Source organism: Elaeis guineensis, chromosome 2 (assembly GCF_000442705.2).
Source record: "Elaeis guineensis isolate ETL-2024a chromosome 2, EG11, whole genome shotgun sequence".
In the NCBI taxonomy this organism is placed as follows: domain Eukaryota; kingdom Viridiplantae; phylum Streptophyta; class Magnoliopsida; order Arecales; family Arecaceae; genus Elaeis; species Elaeis guineensis.
This window is the reverse complement of record NC_025994.2, coordinates 94,872,639-94,893,228: the sequence shown is the minus strand read 5'-3', so window position 1 is coordinate 94,893,228 and position 20,590 is coordinate 94,872,639. Positions and strand designations below refer to the sequence as shown.

The following is a 20,590-nucleotide window of genomic DNA, read 5'->3' as shown; positions in this document are numbered from 1 at the left end:
TTCTAACGTAACAATAAAAAGATAACGTCCTTTTTTTCCCAAAATAGTGTCTATTGTTTAAACATCACGTGGACGCACAGGAAAAACAAAATTCCCGGAATGCCCCTCCCTTGCACGGTCTCCACCGTGGACCCCACGCCCTAATAACGGAGCAGTCCCGCCTTCCATTTTAAAATCCACTGTTTCGCTCGGATTCGCTGGATTCCTTCCCTTCTCATCTTCCCGCCTCTCACCCCCACCCCCACACCCCCCCCTTAAAACCCCTCAAACCCCACCCTTTCTCTCGCCCCATGTCCAAACCCCCTTTCCCCGCCCCCGCGCCTCTCTCTCTCTAGGAACCTCAATCCCCCCTCCTCTCTCGCTCCCTCATCCCCTTCCCCATGAACCGGAGGCTTCGAAGCCCCAACGCCAAGGCCTCGCCTTCCAAGATCGAGGCGCGGTTCCATCGGTACCTGAGGCCGGGTGCCCTCGCCCGGCTCCGGGACTCCAGGATCAGTGCCCGATCTCCCCGATCTACCCTCAAGATCCCGATCCCCCGCCTCTCACCTCCTTCTTCCCCCCAGACCACGACGAACGCAGCGGCGGCCGCTGCCGCCCAGATGGACGGCTCTCCTTGCTTCGCCGTCAGGTCCCACGGCCCCCGGTTCCCGCAGCGGAAGAAGCTAGTCGCTGCCAAGTCCATCTTTTTCATCCCCTCAAGCCCATCAGGGCCGGAGCTTTCGGATGCTGTTGTGGATGTATTTAACTCCGATCTCATTGTAGCTCACTGAATAGAAATAAACGGGGACCTCTTTCTGTGTAGAATTTTTTAAAAATCTTCCACCCTATTTTTCTTTGTTTATTGGATGGCAAATATTCGTGATTGTGATGGGCTATGTGAATGAAACATTGGAGAGATCAAGAGTTAAAACATCGGATTATTTAGATTTCTGGCTTAGAATTTTCTTTCTCTTTTATTTTGAGATTGTGAAATTGATGGAATGTGCTTCTTTTATGGATCTGATAGGAAGATTAGTTCACTCCATCTGTTCCCTCCAAAAAAGGCATTTTTGCCATGGAAAGCACTAGTCTTTCTCAGATTTGATTACTACCAGTTATCTTTTTGATTTACAATGTAATAAAAGGGTTGTTATTCATACAGAAATAAGAAACTTCTTGTGTTTTTTTCTTGTTGCTTGCTGTTCTGATTGGGTTTTGTTCCAATACTGCTGCAGCTCATCAAGATTTTTTTTTTCCTTCTTAATGAAACTTGAAAACCATTTCCTTTTATACTGATTTGCTCATCTTCTGCATTCTCATCAATTTGATTGAGTTTAAAGGCTCTCTTTTAATGATGCCCAGGGGCTTCAGAGTGATCAACTTAGTTCTTGTGTTAATTATGTTCTTCTTTAATCTGATTTTGATTTCCTTATTACCTTGGTTCAATCATGTAGGTGCTTCATTAGACCATTTTTCCAACTTGGCTAGCTTGGTGTTTCCACCTATGACTGATTGCAACACTGCATGATGAATTCTCCCATTGTTCTTCAAATACCTTTGGTAAATGCAACTTTCCTGAAGAGATTTTAACTGATTTTTCACCAAATCTGGAGATTATGATATTAAATTTTCAGTGATTATGCGGTTTGCTTTTTCCTATTGCATCGGTCTTAGTTCTTTAATTATTTTTATTCATCTATGGAGTGACTTTAATTAGTAGCCGATGCTTCTTGGATATGATAAGAAAACTATCTGAATTTCATTGTCCCATTCCAAGAGCTTCTCTATGCTCTTCCCAATCTTTTAATTAGCTTTGTAGATTAATTCTCCAAGAAACTTACACAACCAGACACAGCTACACTTTAGATGCTTCTCACTTGATTTAATTTGGAAGTGTTTGCTTGAGTTGATTAGTGGTATAAAACTGATCAAACTTGGTGATGCCAATTTTCTCCAAGTGGTCTTTTTCCTGAACTTGGACTTTATATATTTTATCTGATTCTCTGAGATAACTAAACTGTCTAACTTGGATAAATGTGATCATTGTAAATTTCAGTCCTTAGGAGTCTAAAGATATAGCTTTGACATTTGCTGACTATGCTATTCAAGGCTTATAAATAAGAATCTTTTGCCTCAATGCCTGTTGAATCTTTGCATCTGTGTCCCAAATGGCGTACTGCAAAAGAGTTTACCGCATATTTCTGTGCTTCAAGATTCCTCATCTATATAATTGCAACATTTTCTGTCTATGATATTTAAGGCGTGTGGTTAAGAATCTGTTGCCTCAATATCTGTTGAAATTTCACCATGTGATTGTGAATGGTGTACTACAGAAGTGATGGCCCCGGTAAGAGTATATAAATACATAATTGTGATGTTTGTGGGCTATGCTATCTAATGAAAGAATCCATTGTCTCAATGACTGATGAAACTTTACTGTTTGATGTACTGAATGCCATGTTATGAAAGAGATAGTCCTATCAGTGTATGGAAATATGTGATTTCTACATTTTCTGACTAAGCTATTTAAGGTTATGGATAAGGATCAGTTAGCTAAATGCCTCCTGAATCGTGTATTACAAAAGAGACAAGTAACCATTTTGTCTACTCTTACTGTTTATTCTGAATAAGTATGACTTGGTTAGCCAAAGTTGGCTTGGCTTGTTCCTGCTCATTAACAGATATAATCAATGAAGTCTCTTATATTTAGTCATACCAAATTAGTGCTCATTTGCATTTGTATACTTATTAAAGGCACTTCCTTTGATCAAATTTCTATCTTTCCATGGTTTTGTCCTACTTTGGAAATGCTTCCCTGTCCTTCAAAAGGCCTTTATTTTGGAGTGGCTATAGGATTTATGATGCAGAATTTACTTTATTTGTTAATTACTTTCAAACATGACTAGTGTGAGCTCACAATTGCCTATTAAAAGCTATTCTAGTGCTTTATGATTCTCGTGATCTCTATTTTTCTCTGTGTAATGGAAAGGCATGATGCATGCTGCGGTTGAATATTTTTAGAAATTATGTTCAAATCAGACTTCTTGGTTTGCTTTAACTTTTTCATGCATATCTTTATGACTTAACTATAGAAAGAATTTGTGTTAACATCCTAAATTTTCATTCATCAAAGTCCAGATTTTCCATGTTTGAATGCTTGAGATCAATTTTATGTTAGGCTTTTCCTACAAAGGATGTTCTAAACTAATATCTTGAATGTGCTTGATGCGCTACTTATTTAATTATTCAAGACAATCCTGGCTTGTCTTGGATATCTTGTGATCTTAACTTGATAGATTTGCCTTGAAAGTGATTTGGCAGATATTTAATGCATATTCTGTGATTTTGACTTCACTGTAGATGCATCTCACTTGATTATATTTGGAGCTTTGGCGTTTGCCATTTTATCATGAATCATTATGTTTTCTGTTGGTCTATGTCTTGGCTTATTATTGTTCGTCAGCAGACAAAGTCCACTATGTGTCAAATTAGCTCATCCATAGTCAATATAGCAGTTTTTTACTTCTATACTTGGCTATTCAGAAACACTTCAATTAATTAAATTTCCATCTTGCCATTGCTTCGTTTCTCCTTCAAAATTAATTGTGTCATGAGCCTGGTAGCTGGACTCCTCTATCTAGGGTAATGCATTCATTCTGGAATATTCTTTTCGAACCAAAGCCGCTTTCTAAACGCTTCCATACTAAAAATATTTCTATCTACTTCCCTGCACCCACACCCACACCCACTCCTTGCACCTGCTCTCGATACTGGCAACTAAGTTTATGAGTGATAAATGCTTCTTGTTTCCTTCATTGGAACTGCTATGGGAGTTGTAATGCAAAATTTACTAAATCTGCCACGTATGGCTTTCAATTATGATTGATTATGGCCTGCAATTGCCTATTCAAAGCTCTTCTAGTTTTTTATTATTTTCCTGGTCTTTACTTTTATCTGTTTAATACAGAGGATTCTGGTGTATGGAACTTTGTGCTCAGTCGGTTGGTCTGGATTTTCCATGTTTGAGGTGTTTATTAACCGTTGGACTGGTTGAGATCAATTCATTGTTTAGATTTTTCCTGCTGTGGGCCTTGGAGCTACACAGGTATCTTAAATATGATCGATGCTACTGTTTATTTCTTTGTTTGGGTTAATTGTACCTTGATTTGAATAGCTTGTGATCATAACTTGATATATTTGTTAATGTATAATAGCTCTTGCAGTATGATTCCAAAAAAAGGTGTCCTGTTTAGAATATAAAGCTTCATCAGTATCACTGCCACACTTGAGTTCTTAAGACCATGAGTTCTGTCTAATCCACACATTATTAGTCAAGACAATTTTACAAACTGAATGTGGCTTTTCTTGGCATATCTGATTGTTGTTTGGTACTTCAGTTATGCATTATATATTACAGTTTCCTTATCTAATTTTATTTGTTGTGAAACAGATTTCTTTTGGGTGGATCAGGAAGTGGTAGGTATTGAATTCCATATATGAATTACTGGTAGCATCAAGTAGTTTATATGAAATATGAGATTATTCTTCTATCAAATTGCAACGTTTGGGAATGCACAGTTACACATTGTTTTTATATCACTTATTATGGTTTTCCTTTGTAACAAAAATCTTCATCTTCTATATCTAGGCAACTTTGTTAATTGTTTTTACCATTTATGCCCATGGGAATATTAAATTCAGTAAATGCTATACTCGTAATAACTTTTCAGATTGGTTTCTTAGGCTTTCTTCTCTTAAACTCTCACTACATTGTATTTGTTTTCCTCTCAAATCCTGACCTAGTAATAGATACACTCATTTCCAATTATGAACCTTCCTGTTGTCCTTTTGTGTATAGTCTGCCACATTGTTGGGGTGTGAGTCATTCGGATGAGTCGTTTATCGCCTCCTAAGGCATTTTAGCTTAAAACCGAGGTGATCTAAACCATATTGTAGGTCCAGCCCCGGGAGAAATATTACAAGCTAACAACCCTGGGTGATAGGTGACCCTATCACCAATTTAATGCCGATCTGACAGATACTGATTGCAACTCATTGGAAATCGACCTGGACATCGGACAATGTTGCCTTGAAGGTTATGATCTTTTATGTATTCAACTAGCCATAGATCCAAATCGAGTCCACACCCCAATGCTATGTCGATCTTAAGCCACAAACTATCTCAATGGCGGGGTTAGGTCGTCAAAACCTTCCAATGATTTTTGGAACATGATTAACAATCATGATTTGCAAGTTAGTGGATGGATTTTCTATCCTAACGGTCTATCCAATTAAGGCCAACAACTTGGGTAATAATTCATAAGCCATCATGAAGCGTATCAATTTTCAATTTTAGAATCTCCTCATTTATACATATCCTTTATCATTCTCCCGCTCTTTCTTATCCTCTCTCCATTTCTTCATTTTGACCGATATAACTCTCTTAATTTATTTTATAAAAGAAAAATTATGTTGCCAACATTCACAATATTTGTAACAAGTAATTCTCAGAAGTCAAGATAATGTTCACAATATTTGCATGTAAGGGGTACATTCTTAATAAGTAACAATGATTTGGCAATGTTTGTAATAGGTTTTTGATTGGTTAAGTAATATCCATTGCTTCCTTGCTTTTAAGCTAAGTGCTGGTTAAGTTTTCCCAGCATAATAGCATGATACCGCTATCTCTCAACATTGCTGCGAGCAAGATATGTGTTGGTTCCACAAGCCAGCATCATGCCATGAAGTATGAACCCTGAGATTCAATCTGCAATTTCACTGTTCTCCAATTTGAATTACATGGGAGATGTTTGGACGACTGGAACAAATATGTCCAGCCAACTGCAACTCAGCATGAGATGGTAGCACCATCTTGCTATAGGTATTGCACTTTAACTAGGAAAGTGGAAATTTTCTGACCATATATTTATGAACCTTCTACTTCCCTTTTATTCCCTTTTAATCAAATTTGCTAGTTTGTAATGGCTGAAAAAAGTTTATACCATCACTGGGGCCACAAAATAATTCACCAAAGTTGTGTTTAAGCAAAACCATATTAGAAGTTGTTGGAGTTTTATAGTTATTTTTTTTTATTTTTTTTTAAAAATTTTGTAGTGATTCAAAATTTAATTATTTTATATTTTTTAGTTGATTTTATCATGGGGATGTCTCGAAGAGACTCATCTCTTGGTAGAGCAACTACCAACAGGTGCATCCTTTCTTCTTGTGGCTTTTTTTTTTCCCCTGAAAAGATGCATACCTTCATTAAAAGTGCTGCATGAAGGAATGTTTCTAAAAAATCATGTCTATCAGTTTTACACCATTTTGAAACATATAAATCGGGATTCATAGGTTGTCTAAGTAAGTGACATAGGTAAGAGGAGAAGATTATGAAAGGATAGTGTTAGAAAGTAAAAATAACATACCTGACCCAGGCAACTTCTGTGACATGGCTGAGTCAACTTCGACGATGTTCAATGGCAACATACAGAAGAGGGTGGTGCAGTGTGTACGAGTTCTAAAATTCAATCTAGATGTTCATGATTTTTCTGCCCAAATATAAGAAAAAGAAGAAGAAATTTTCTAAACTTCTACCTAATATTTATTAGGATAGAAACACAAGACTGTAATTAGATAGCACGGTGCCAGTTTGAGATACGTATTGATTTATAATCACAGGCACTGGCTTTCAGAATGTTTGGCTAGGAGGAACCATGAAGAGTTAGAGAAAAGTACTCATGTACTTCTTCCTGATGGTTATCAGGATAGACATACATATTTGATTAGAAGAACCCTGGAGAGTCAGAGAAGTACCTCGTACTCAAATATCATCTGACATGCAAGTAGAAGAATCCATCCACAGTATCACACATTAACCACTGCATTTTGTTCCAAGCTTTGCAACTGAAATCATTCTGCACTATTCACTTGTCAAGTGAAGTTTTCCCTCCTATTTCGTGTACATTCTCCAAAAAATGCATGTTGGATGTATACCCTTATATACTTACGCTCCGTTGTGCTACTTTGTTCCTCAGTCTGCCATTTGTAGATTTTGAAAATGATGATTCAGGTGCAAATGGCCTAAAATAAACTTCTAAATTTGTGTTTGCTCTTCTAGCTTACATAGTTGCCAAACTCGAGGAAGGATGGAGTAGCTAGTTTTTTTGCAGGCTTGGTTGTATATTAACATAGGAAGACTGTAGAGTTAACCCTACATCACTGGATGGACATGGACTGGCGAATTATATTTTTGACAAGGATATACGTGCATAACTTCAATCATCTTAACCATCCCAACTTTTTGTGGTTGGTTATGTACATGCAAAAAGGCATATCTCTGAGAGCATATATTAAAAAATTTTTTAAAGGCATTATTGTTTTAGGTGATCAAAAAGATCCTAAATTCAACACTTTTATCAGAATGAAGAAAAGCAGGTGGGGAATCATGCATCAAGGAAAGTTCCGATCTATATTTTTTACCAGGTAGAAGCTCACATAAGTTTGTATTTAGTTGTTAAAATATAATTAATTTGCAGTGCTTATTAGTCCAATTTATATTGTCATTTCAATAGAATAAATATTTTGTATTTACAATTTAAAAGGATGGCCCAATACATCAGATTCCTACCATTGCAAGATTTGGAAAGGGTTAGATGTACATAGCTTTATCCTTGCATGTGGAAAGGTTGTTTCGTATTTCAAACTCATGAGCTCTAGGTCAAAATGTTACAACTTTAACATTGTCCAAAGCTCACCCCCTTGTATTTAATTTTGAGTATTATGTACGAAGCAGCTAATTTTTCTTATATGTAGTGAAGCACATCCTCTTTCTCTTTAAACCTTAATGATACATCCACCTCAAGTAATTCTACATTGGTAGAATATACACCTTGACGCTCTTTCCTTCCGCACCCTAATTGCTGCAAAGGAGAGTTCTTGCATAAGCTAATCCAAGTCTTATAGATGAATGAAGTCTTTGCAACTTCACCACCACTTCCCTCCTCATCATTGTCATTTCTTCAATTCATTAGCTCTCATGTTTGCTTCACCGTAATAGTTTTGGTCTTCTGAATGTAAACATGTGAATGGAGTTGCTACTGCCAGTAACCATTTTGGATCTGCCTTTTGAGATATTAGGAATTCATTCTTATGAAAGTAAGAATATTACAAAGATCTATCTAATTAATTTTAAATTGAAGCTTAGCAGAGCTTGGTTCTTTGTATAATTTAAATATTTGGCTTTATTGTCTTCCTAACCACATAATTGTTGTTAGATCATCCTTTTTCCATATTCAGCAACATAAAGGCTTCTAAGGTCATAATAGATCAAAATTGCTAATTGTTGTCCCTGGTGACATCATCATCATATACACATCTCTCATCATATTAGTCCACTTATTATTGCACAAAAAGAAATAATGAATATGATGATTTTCAGTCAGCCAATTCTTATTGTATTTGATTTGTCATAGAATTTTTATGTACGTGCACTCAAACCTTCATCCAAATCTTATGGTGGATGGCTGTGCCACTTGGTTTGTCTGCATTCCCTTTAGTTTACTTGTCAAAAGTTATATTATTCTGTTACCCATGAAAGGTTGAGAACATTGTGATTATTTTTTCATTCAACATTCATTAAAAACATTTATGCCGTAAAATTTACCATAGATGTGTAAACCATCTTTATGATATTTTCTGATGAGCTATATTTATTTCTTTAAAATGTATAACCATTATTATTTATAGTCTGTTGGCTGGTGGACAGCAGTGGTTTACTCATTCCATGTGTGAAATACACTGTGAAGATTGAAGAGTACGCCTATGTCCACAATGATGCTTGCTATCTGTTATATCTTTGTTATGCCCCAAACATGTCATCCTGGTCGGCCATGTGATATGGTTGCACATTTCCTAGGGCAATATCCGAGAGAAATGCAAGACATGTGGATTCATCACAACCTTAATGTAATTGGACAATATAAACCTCATTTAATCATAGGATAAAATAATCCATTATTCATAAGTAATAAGGGTTAAATTCAACTTGTTGGTGATGCTCTAGCTATTCATTCTCTTATTGGTTGTCCCAAATCATAGCTAAGTAATAAGCATCATGCGACTATAAAAGGAGAATTGAAGAGGTGAGAAGTAAAAATCCCTACACATCTACACCAATATAATAAAAATGCCAAATAATCAATATTGAAATAAATACAAATATCCTGAAAGCACATGCAAATTACCAAATATTGATCAGATGAAGAATAATATCCATATATACATTATTTATGATCAAATAACCATTCTATCTAGAAGTGATATGTCACATATTGCAAAATAATATCTTTCCATTCAAAAATAGTTTCAGGTAGCTCATCTTTCCTTTTTCATCATTAGGATCTGAATCTAATCAATAGTTGATTTTCTAGTTTTGGAATATGCACAATCGTACTTTGGCCTGTGATTGACAAACCATAATTCCATGTTTTGGTCCATGGTGACAAATTATAATATCCCACGCTTTGGCCTATGGCAACAAATCATACTTTTATTCTTCAGCTCATGGTGGCAAATTATAATTTCATGCTTTGGCTCATGCTAACAAATCATAATTTTCATGTTTCGGCCTATAGCAACAAATCAAAGTATCACGATTAGGCTTATGACTAGTAATTCGTAATTTATATTCGGATCTATGATGGCAATCCATAATATCTATGCCTCAGCTCATGGTAGCAATCCACAATCTGGTTAGTTCAAATTTTTTTACTCAACCATCAAATTATTCAATTTTATCTTTTAACCAAATAAAATAGAATTTCATGCTATATTTCTTGCCAAATTTAAAAGCATGTGATATCATATTCCAAGCAAACAAAATCATCAATATCTGATACATGTATATAGTAAAGAAATATATATTTATATATTCGGATTGGCAGTCTATTAGCAATCAACACTACAGATGATGCAAAGCCAAAATCAGCAATATATGTTACAATAATACATTGATCCACATTAGTGATTGTATACAGAAATTTTTACTTGTACCAGTAATGGACTCAAACATAATGTGTACCAACCCACATCTCGATTTATAGATTAGGGTATAGAGCACCTTGCTCGGTGTCTTCCTGCCATGATGATTGCTCCCCTACAGAATCAATACCAATCATCATAAAAACCCAAAAGTAATCACAACTGATGCTAGAAAACTGTGGAGATATAAAAGGACACAGGTGGTTAGATGACAATGTCTGACAATTTGGATGGATTGGATTTGGATGATTAGATCGAAGGATCACAAAGGATGAGTATGATCAGTTCAAAGATAGTACGATAGTGATGGTTAATGATAGAGTCGAAAGGTGTTTGATCAAAATCCAGAGTGGAAATCGGCACGATGAGTAGTCTTAACAATGCCTGGTCAGGACCCCCACGAAGGTCAAACTGAGGTCCATAGAAAACACTTGTGACCCTCCGGTTAGGATCCTCTAAGATTGCAGAGAGAGAAAAGCAGAGAGAGAGGCAAATAGAGGATGGCTTTTGACACTTGAATCAGGTGGAGGGTCGGCACCAACGATGACAAGCACTTGCCAAAGGTTCGGCCTCCGACGAGCTATGACGACATCAGATATAGTGGTGGCGATGGTACCATGAAAGAGAAAGAAAAAGAGAGCCAGGGAACTAGAGCAATTCAGCTTGCTCATCAGTAGCTGATGCCCCGTCGGACTGTCACGAGAAGGCGTGGAGAACTCGGCTAGAGCTCGGCCAGGGATCTCAGCCTCCAATAAAAGCTTAGGAGGTAAAATAGGGAAGAAGAAAAGCATATATAGGAAGCTCATCTTATGCACAAGAAAGCTTTTAGATGAAATAAATCATATAAATTAATGTACTAAATATTAAGCTTGGTACTATCCAATGTGGATTGAGATAGACTAAACTTAGATTTTACTTTTTCGATCCAATTCAAAAATGCGGATTAGATTTGAGGTGTTTAGTCCTTCATCTAACTTGATCTTCCTCTAGTTACTAAAATTTACATGAAATTTGTTTTGAGATACCTGCTTTCTACAAACAAAGGTGATTTCAGCACACTAAGAACGTCATTGGATCTGAATGGTTAATCTAGGCCAAATAAATAAAAGAAGTAACCACTCCGTAATCAGAAATCATGGGTTAGAATAATTCACTATCTAGTTAACATTCCAAGGGTTAATGGAATAAGTTGTAAAAAAAGTGAAAACAACAAAGAGAGAAGAGAGATTCTATTGTCAACTTTATTTTCATTTTATCAAAATGAAGTTAATCAAATAATCATGAGATCTTGGAATCTTGCTGGGCTGATTAAACTTCCAATCACTCCCTAACCTTCACATAAACAACCCTAATATCTACATAACCATTCTACACTTAACCAACCTATATAATATCCCATATAACCACTCTACGCTCAAAATAGTCCTATACATAACCCACCAATTATTTGGGCGGTAACTTGGAATTCTTTTGTTTGCATGAGTGGGAGGAACATTTTCGGTCCGTCAGAAAGTGTTGTTGGACCGATCCACGCTTTGGAGGCCTACAGACACGCCACGTTCGCGTGGCCTTTTTCCCTTACGTTGCCAGGCCCAGTAGGTGATGGCCCAACGTGAGCCGTTCCGCTATTTATATAATATATAATAAACAATGATTATATTAAGTTTGATATAAACGCATAGCCTCCCTCCAGGCTGCCAGGCCTTTCCTTACGGTTTTTTACTTCGCCGACTTCCGACGGTTCTTGCGAAGCCGAGGGGGAGAGCTTCGGCAATTGCGGGCCAAGAAACGATCGATGCGATCATGGCCTTCGTGTGCGTCGCGTTGGGCTCCAGTGTCGTGGCGGCGATCTCCTGGCACCCGTGGAAGCGGAGGGTGGCCGGACGGCGGTGCTGCTCAGAGCTTGAGGAGAAGCCCCAGAAGCAATTCAAACACATTCTTGGCGATAACTCCTTTGCGCCTTTCAAGCATTTCTAGCGAGAGGGAAGGGAGAGAGTTATCTCAACTTCTTGTCATATGATTTTCCTTCTTGAAGATTCTTTTAGGCCTCTTAAATTTGATTTTTTTTTTTCTATTCAAAAAGAGATCTAATCTTTTTTCCTCGATTATAAATGTCCAACCTTTATCCTCTTTTGTGCGTTGAAGATTGGTTATTTTTCTAGCAAATAGAGAGTCGATCTTTTTCAAGATTTTTAGGACCCTCACGAAAACACTTCGTTGAAGATTTAATTTTTTCATTCAAATAAAGATTTAATCTTTTTTCTGCTGTCTCCGATCTTTACCCTGTCTTGTGCGTTAAAGATTTGTTTTTTTTTCTATTCAAATAAAGATTTAATCTTTTTTACTCGCCTCTTGAAAATTCTTTAGGTCCCTCACGAAAACACTTGCGTTAAAGATTTGATTTTTTTTTCCCCCTATTCAAATACAGATTTATCTTTTTTCCTTCTATTATAAAGGTCCGATCTTTACATTCTCTTGTTCGTTTAAGATTTGATTATTTTCTATCAAATAAATATTTAATTATTTTTTCTCTGTCATAAAGGTCTGATCTTTACCCTCTCTTCACCGAGCCCTTATTTGGAGATTTCATGTCAATATTACGTGGTTTCGATGTAATATTTCTCAAACTAACAACAAGTGAGCTTCAAAACTCTAAAATATTCAAGATATTTCCATTTCTCTTATAAGGGTTAGATTTTTTTTCTTTTTGCATCGATTCCTATAATTACGTGAAAAAGATATAGAAATGATTGCTGTGATTCCTAACCACTCAACTCGGTATTTCGTTCCCTATTTTGATGATTTTCTACGGTAAGCTATTCCTTTTGCATCTCCTTTGATCTCTAGAATAGCAGCAGTTAAATATGATGTATGTTAGTACGGCATGCGCACGTCTTTCTTTCTTTGCTTCCAATGTCTCCAGGGAAAAGATAAGAAAGCAAAGCTAACTTGGATGTATAATGTCGAGATCGTAGCCGCCGCACGTGACCGTCGAGAAAGCCAAGAAAAGATGGCCTCTTCCGAGGTGAGATGAACCCCTGACCTCTTCCCTCCCATCATAACCCCTAAGCCATCGAGATTCTCACACCGGGCAAGGCAGCCATGGCCCTCGGACCCCACATCCTCGAAGATCCCAACCCTCTAAGAACATTACGGAATTCCTCTTTCCTGGTCCCACCACCTCCTCCTCCTCCTCCTATTCTTTGGGCAGCGATGGCCCTGGGAACTCGCATCGTCGAAGATCCCAACCCTCCAAGAACTGTAAGGAATTCCTCGCTCCTATTCCTCCTCCTGCTCTTTTTGTTCTCTTTTGTTTTCTCTGCTCAATCTTTATGATTTATTGGGTGATTTGTTCTCTGTTTCTCTTGTTTTTTTCCTCAAATAACAGCAAAAGATTTCAAGATATACTACCAAGGCTGGTGCCCACGAATTAGGTTTTGAATCGCCTAAGTGTATCCTTCTTTTCTACGCATTCTTCCCTTACACCCCCCTCCCCCTCCCTGTTTTTTTAAACAATCTTGTAGGACTAATAGCTCCGGTCTTTCGTGTTTCACAGGAAGGGTTCAAAAAGCTTCTCTATGGCCACGTCTCGGTAGCTTTTCCTTCCTTTCTTTCTTTTGTAATTCAAGGTCTATGGGCATTATTTATTGTCTTTGTTCCTTAATTATCATATGCTTTGCTTGCTAAACAAAGGAAATTGGTGCTTGGCAGTAATGCACGTGCAAAGCCTTCTGTGCAAACTGGTCTGAATGGTGGCGAGGTGATTTTACTGGTTAGATCCCTTGAATTTTCCTTTATTTCTTGATGCAACTATGGGCTTAATTTTCTGTTGCCATGGTTGCTTTCTGTAGCCACTTTTGGATCTTCTTGTTGTATCTCTAGTATTGCATATAAAGATAAGTGATTGATTAAATGGCCCGAGAAAAATGGATGGATTTTGTGATTTTTTGGTGATTTGCGACTGCAATGAGATTGTATGGTCTCGAATAGATAGTTTGATGAAGAAGTAATAAGGGGCTGAAAGAGTAATAGTGAAAACAAAGGCATTAAACATGGTTCTTGTTCTCTATAGCATTTCTTATGGCTATCTTTCTGTTGTGATGCAGACGGCTGTGCTTAAAGAGAGACTTTTTGGAAAATACAATAATACCGGTGAGATACAGAGCTCGGTGTTCATATTTTACATTGGATAGGAGTTAATGTTGGTTGACTTCCATGATTCCATCCACTATGATGTTTTCCTTATTATTATTGTTGTTGTTGTTGGTTTACAATCAAAGTTAGGATTGGAAGGAAAGCTTTGGCTGATGTCAGCAACATGAACAGTGAGAGGATCCATTAATTGAGAAGTAACCCTGAACTAAGCATAATCACCTTTGCTAGTTGAATTTTGGAAATTCTAAAATTTGAAATATTTATATATTTGTTTTCTTTCTCACAAACACCTTGAAAAACAAAGTGATCTGGTTATTACTAATATGTTGTTGTGTTTCAGGAAGAAGAAATTAGAGGGCAGTAATGCATCACAAGGGTATGGAGTTCGTATGTTTGGTATTCTATCAATAATCATTCAGTGATCATATGTTAGTGAAACATGTTGCTTCTAGCTGCTAGTTTCCTGATGGCTCACTTGTTTGATTTATCGCAGCAAAATCAATACTAGACAAATATCTTTATGGGCCAAGGTACAGTTCTGGATTCAGGAACTCTCCATATTTAAATTGTTTTCACAAAAGATATTTATTTTGATTATTCAAGACATTGTAGGACGTCTTTGAGTAAGAGTATCGTGGTAGCAAATGCATCATTGAGAAAGCCCAACAGAGTATTTGAACTTCTTGTTTCCATCTTTTACAATTGCAGAGTTTTGCATCACCACAAGTGCTTATGCTTCTTTACATACACATGTTCATGTATGTGAAATAAGTGTAGGTATGTTTACATGTATTCACATTTACATGCATATGTACATATTGTTTGCTGACCCTTATTAACAAACATGATCCAGGTTTTCTTTCTAAAAGAATGAAAAAAACATTTTTTTTATAATGCATTTTCTGGTCTATATGTTCTTTTTCTTTGAGATTAAACTCACGCATCAGAAAATAGTCTGACTTCCTCTTCATTGTTCATAGAATGGTTTAAAGCATTTTCTATGAATGATTTATTTACTATCTTTCCTATGGCCGGTGATGCTCCTAAGCCTATACATACTGATGTACATGAATTTATAGGTTCATCATGCTTGTTAGTTCATTCACAATATTCCTCTACTGCAACGTTGCTTTTTAGTATATTTATAGGTAATCACATCTATAACCGAAACTTTATTGGACACATTGTTAAGTTATATAATTGTTTTGTAATTTACAGTATGCTTGTTCGTTAACACTAATGCAGAAATGATGGGAAAACTCAATCTCTCTGGTGAGCCATCATGCACACATAGCTTAGCTGCTTGTTCCGTTGAATCTGGCAAAGCTACGCTGTGCTGTAAACTACTGGATTGAAAGTACAACCGGTTCTCTGCTTCGTATGTTGTCTTGATTAGCTACCAGGCACATCATATGTATTACTGAACATCTTGCTATCTTTTATTAGTATAGATTGTTTTCTTTTCTTGGTACTTTTCATCAGGAATGAGGGTGTACAGCTTCTTCAGCCAAGGTTTGAGGCTCTTGCTTAGCTCTAAATTTCTGCATTTCCTATTCAACTATGTACTATCATAATCCTTCCGGCGTTTTGGTTGATGTGGATAATATTTGCCACAAGGCTTAATTAGCAACTCAGAAGGTCAAGGACGGATATAACTCATCAAGAAAGCGTTTAGGGGTATGCAAGCCTCAATTTAGATCACTTTTTTGTGCAATAAGCATCTGCTTGGTTGCGAGTATTGCAAGTTGCGGATTTGTTGTACTATTTTGCCCTCTTGGCTTGCTTCTTATATTAGAAACTTTTGCAAGGAACTTCTAGGGTGGCACTTTTAGTTGTTTTTTCCATGTTGCATTGAGAATCACTTTTCTGGCTGTGTGTATATTTTGACATATAACTAGTATCTTTGCCGATATGCACAATTACGTCGCATTTCTACCATTGTTGGAAGAAGGAACAGTCGTGTTATTTGCAAATTTTTTTGCATTCCTTGATTTCTAACAAAAGCTGCTCATACTTGATTTGGCATAGAGTCAATTTATTGAATGAATCATGGTTTTCAAAATCATTCCGAGCCGGATGGTTCAAGGCATGCCGAACCGGACCGATGGGTAATCGGGATGGTTCCGGCTTGAAAAGCAGCATACTGGCGTTAAGGGAGAAAGAGAGGAAGAGAGAGGGGGGAGGGAAATGCCGAATGATGCTGTCGGAGGATGGTATTGATTTGCTGAGGCTGTCAGAGGGCCGCGAAGATGTCCGCGCTCAATATCACCTGATAGGGGCTTTAACTCCGAGAGAGAGAGGGGAGGGATGCTATTAGATGGCAGGTACGACGGCGGAGAGGAATCTTCGGCATCGTTGGGTGATCGCTGTGGCTATTGGACGGCGAAAAACGTACGGATGGAGTCGCAGCCGTGGAACAGAGGCGACCACCTCTGTTTCTCGCATCGTATTTTTTAAAAATAATGATGAATAGTGAAGCTGATAATTGGCTCATTGTCAGCTTCATTATTATTTCAATTTTTTTAAAAGTTGAAAAACAGTGAAGCCGGTAATGGGTTTGTCAGTTTCACTATTTCAATATTTTTTTAAAAAATACCGGCTTCACTGTTGTCAGATTTTTTTAAAAAAAGCTTATGAAAGAGGGGCAATCGTCTCTGTTTCACAGTCGCAGAGCCGCAGGTGGCGTTTATGTCGTCAACAAATAAAAACTTTTTATTTCCAGTACCATTCTGATTCTAGTTCAAAATATAATTTCAAACGTGTGGTATTATTCATGACCAGTGTTTTCATTCGTAATTTATACTTCATGTAGACAATCCTCGAAGCTCAAGCGATTTCGGTGGTCAAGCATGCAGCCATTATACAGAAGTCTACTAGTAGTGACCCATCTGTGAACAACGAAGTTGAAATGCATACGAGGTCTCATTCTGGTGATAATGCATCAGATATTCCATGGGGATGGGGTCAAGAAAAGTTCGATGTGTTGTTCTAGTGAAGTTTTGTCTGCAACCATGTCTAGACCTAAGTGTACTCGTCGAAATCTTATACATCATTGCTAGTGAAAAAAATCTGAGGTTGATCATCACTCGAGTTATTTCTGCAATTTAGTTTCACATGCATTTTACATTGTAGATCATGTTGTTTTGGCAGATTATGGAAGAAGCTGCCAGCTTTGTCAACAAGCATGAGCTGCCGTATATTGACGAGAACAATAACCCCCTCGATGTAGGAGAACATGGATGATATCCATCAATATTATTCGTCTTTGGAGGTAATGTATATGTCTTTGATCTTCGTTCTTTTTATCTTGTTCTGTAATTATTTTCCAGTGCATGTTGATGCTGTACCTTATGATAATGTTCTACTTCTTTTGTTTTTCTTCACTAGAAGTAGAGTTGTGTTGAGTTTACTGTCTAATTATACAGAATTCCTCTTTCATTGCTCCTGCACCTTCTCCTCTTCTTTAGGTCATCATGGACCTCGGAATTTGCATTTTTGAAGATCCCAAACCCCCTAAGCATAGTACAGAATTCCTCTTTCCTTGCTCCTCCTCCTGCTATTCTTGTTTCTCTTTTGTTTTATCTCCACAATCTTTATGATTTATTAGGTAATTTGCTCTTTGGCCGTTTCTTTTTCTTGTTTCTTTCTTCGAGTAGCGATGAAAGACTACAAGATATACTTTGTAAAGGACCGGACCAAGGCTGTTGCTTGTGTGAAGCACGTGTTGAATCTTCTAGGTGTATTGTTTTTCTGTACGTATTCTTCCATTTTTTTCCCCTCAATCTCATGGGAGTAATAGCTCTGGCTTCTGTGTTTTTTTCTCAGAAAGGGTTCGAGAAACATCTCGATGGTCCCTAATTGAACAAATAGCAAAGTGAAATTCATTGGAACCTCCAATTAGATGGGTTTAGGCATAATATATGTCTAAATCATTGCAATAACATTAATCTTCTGTTTACTTAGATCTAGCATAACTTCTACTTATATTTAAACAATTTTCTGTGCTTGACTTCTTAACCTTTGTGCCAGAAATCTCTTTGAAGATCCATCCATTTGAAGAAGAGATCATTTCATTATTGGAGCACCCTCCTATTTTATTTGATGATTTTCTACAGTAAGCTATTCCCCTTGCATCTCCTTTGGTCCTTTAGAATAGTAGCAGCCAAATATGGTGTATATAGCATGGCATGCACATGTCTTTCTTTGCTCCCAGTGAGTGCACGAGAACTATAAAAGGTGAAGGCAGAGCTAACTTGCATGTATCAATGCCGAGACTATAGCCCCACAAGTGTGATGCTAGAACAAACAAGATATCAGACTGGTAGCCGCACGATGATGCTCCCAAAATAAATCATAACCAAATCGAGTGCATCTTTGGTTCAGATCGAACTGCAAGCAAGCTAAAACCGATGACGGTGTCATGCTTGAGGTTCAGAACTGGTTACGTAAATTTGACATAATCAAAAGGATATTTTAGTCCTGCAATCGTTCCACTATAAAAGGTGCCTTGGGTCCAGTGAGAGGTGGTTTGAATAAAGGTTCAATTCCAACGGTCCAGAAGCAAGAAAAGGTGGCCTCTTCCAAGGTGAGATGAACCCCTACCCTCTTTCCTCCCATCAAACCCCCTAAACATCGAGAGTCTCACACCTTGTGTGATCTAGGGCAAGGCAACCATGGCCTTTAGAACCCACGTCTTCGAAGATCCCAACCCTCCAAGAATATTATAGAATTCTTTTCTCGTCCCTCCTCCTCCTTCTCCTATTCTTTGGGCAGTCATGGCCCTCGGAACTGCGTCATCAAAGATCCCAATCCTCTAAGAGCAGAAAGGAATTCTTCGCTCCTCTTCCTCCTTCGGCTTTTTTTTGTTCTTTTTTGTTGTCTCTCCTCAATCTTTATAAGTTTTTGGGTGATTTATTTTCTGTTTCTTTCTTTTTCTTATTTTTTCCTCAAGTAACAGCAAAAGATTTCAAGATATACTATTGAGGCTGGTGCCATGAATTAGGTGTTGAATCGTGTAGGTGTATCATCTTTCTTTACATATTCTTCCCTTTTTTTTTCTTTTTTTTTTTAACAATTTTGTAGGACTAATAGCTCCTGGCTTTCGTGTTTCTTTCGCAAGAAAGGGTTCATCTCGATGGCCACATCTCGGTTTTATGATGTTTTGGGTGATTTGTTCTTTGTTTCTTTCTTTTTCTTGTTTTTTTCCTCAAGTAACAGCAAAAGATTTCAAGATACGTTACCAAGGCTGGTGCTTATAAATTATGTATTGAATGTTTAGGCATATCATTTGTCTGTGCATATTCTTCTTTTGTTCTTTTTTTTTTTTGATAATCTTTTAGGACTAATAGCTCCTGGCGATATACACGAAAGGTGGGAGTTATTAGTCCTACAAGATTATTAAAAAAAAAAAAAAAAAAGGGAGGGGGAGGGGGTTAATAGCTCCCTTACACCCTTCTCATCCTCCTCTCCCTTTTTTTTTAACAATCTTGTAGGACTAATAGCTCCTGTCTTCCGTGTATATCATCAGGAGCTATTAGTCCTACAAGATTATTAAAAAAAAAAATAAATAAAGGAAGAATACATAGAGAAGAATAATACACCTAGATGATTCAACACCTAATTCATGGGTACCAGCCTTAATAGTATATCTTGAAATCTTTTGCTGTTGTTCGAGGAAAAAAACAAGAGAAATAGAGAAATAGGGAACAAATCACCCAATAAATCATAAAGATTGAGGAGAGAACAAAAGAGAACAAAAAGAGTTGGAGGAAGAGAAGCGAGGAATTCCTTACTATTCTTGAAGGGTTGGGATCTTCGACGATGTGAGTTTCAAGTGCCATCACTGCCGAAAGAATAAGAGGAGGAGGAGGTGGGACAAGGAAATATGAATTCCATAATGTTCTTGGAGGGTTTGGATCTTTGAGGATGTGGGTTCCAAGGGCCATAGCTGCCTTGCCCTAGGTGTGAGAATCTCGATGCTTTAGGGGGTTTGATGGGAGGGAAGAGGTCAGGATTTATCTCACCTTAGAAGAGATCATCGTTTCTTGCTTCTCGACGATAGGAATTGAGCTGAGCTCTTATTCAAACAGCTTCTGATAGTGAAACGGTTGCAGAACTAAAATATCCTCTCGATTATCCCAAATTTATGCAATCACTCTTGAACCTCAAGCATGATATTGTCGTCGATTCGATCGGTTTCAGTTCGGATTGAATCGAAGATACACTCGGTTTGGTCATGGTTTATTTTGGGAGCATCATTATGCAGCTACCAACCTGATACCTTTGTTTGTTCTGGCATCACATGTGCAGTGGCTATGGTCTCGGCATTATACATGCAAGTTAGCTCTGTTTCTTTGTCTTTCCTCTGAACTCATTAGGAGTAAAGAAAGATGTGCACATGCCATACTATATACACCAT

At 37.4% G+C, this 20,590-nt stretch overlaps 2 protein-coding genes across 51 annotated transcripts; both read left to right on the top strand.

Annotated features, from left to right (window-relative positions):
- The first annotated feature begins 305 nt into the window (after nucleotides 1-305).
- On the top strand, nucleotides 306-1,113 carry LOC105051230 (uncharacterized). Its single transcript, XM_010931566.4, has one exon. The coding sequence runs from the start codon at nucleotides 381-383 to the stop codon at nucleotides 768-770; it is 390 nt and encodes a 129-aa protein (XP_010929868.1). The 5' UTR covers nucleotides 306-380; the 3' UTR covers nucleotides 771-1,113.
- Nucleotides 1,114-12,757: 11,644 nt separating this feature from the next.
- On the top strand, nucleotides 12,758-19,123 carry LOC114914578 (uncharacterized). Of its 50 annotated transcripts, XR_012138744.1 has the most exons (13): nucleotides 12,765-13,278; nucleotides 13,406-13,451; nucleotides 13,574-13,646; nucleotides 13,729-13,789; nucleotides 14,124-14,169; nucleotides 14,298-14,366; nucleotides 14,513-14,548; nucleotides 14,666-15,550; nucleotides 15,655-15,684; nucleotides 15,790-15,849; nucleotides 16,985-17,246; nucleotides 17,323-17,443; nucleotides 18,202-19,123. XR_012138744.1 is itself a non-coding variant. In XM_073252269.1 (8 exons), the coding sequence occupies exons 1-6, from the start codon at nucleotides 13,120-13,122 to the stop codon at nucleotides 14,337-14,339; spliced, it is 411 nt and encodes a 136-aa protein (XP_073108370.1). In that variant the 5' UTR covers nucleotides 12,758-13,119; the 3' UTR covers nucleotides 14,340-14,342; nucleotides 14,513-14,548; nucleotides 14,666-15,746. The 50 variants fall into 50 exon arrangements, 8 of the variants coding, with proteins under 8 accessions (XP_073108370.1, XP_073108368.1, XP_073108367.1 ...); XR_012138763.1 differs by lacking the exons at nucleotides 15,655-15,684; nucleotides 15,790-15,849 and having other exon boundaries at nucleotides 12,759-13,278; nucleotides 14,302-14,342; nucleotides 14,666-14,702; XR_012138755.1 differs by lacking the exons at nucleotides 15,655-15,684; nucleotides 15,790-15,849 and having other exon boundaries at nucleotides 12,759-13,278; nucleotides 14,298-14,342; nucleotides 14,513-14,568; nucleotides 14,666-14,702.
- The last annotated feature ends 1,467 nt before the right edge of the window (nucleotides 19,124-20,590 follow it).

Excerpts from the sequence above, each read along its gene's own strand:
- LOC105051230 (XM_010931566.4), top strand. The coding sequence starts at position 381 with ATGAACCGGAGGCTTCGAAGCCCCAACGCCAAGGCCTCGCCTTCCAAG.
- LOC114914578 (XM_073252262.1), top strand. The coding sequence starts at position 13,120 with ATGGCCCTCGGACCCCACATCCTCGAAGATCCCAACCCTCTAAGAACA. Across the intron at positions 13,647-13,728 it reads TCTTTCTTTTGTAATTCAAG|TAATGCACGTGCAAAGCCTT; the intron begins GTCTATGGGCAT and ends GGTGCTTGGCAG. Across the intron at positions 14,170-14,297 it reads TGGAAAATACAATAATACCG|TTAGGATTGGAAGGAAAGCT; the intron begins GTGAGATACAGA and ends TTACAATCAAAG.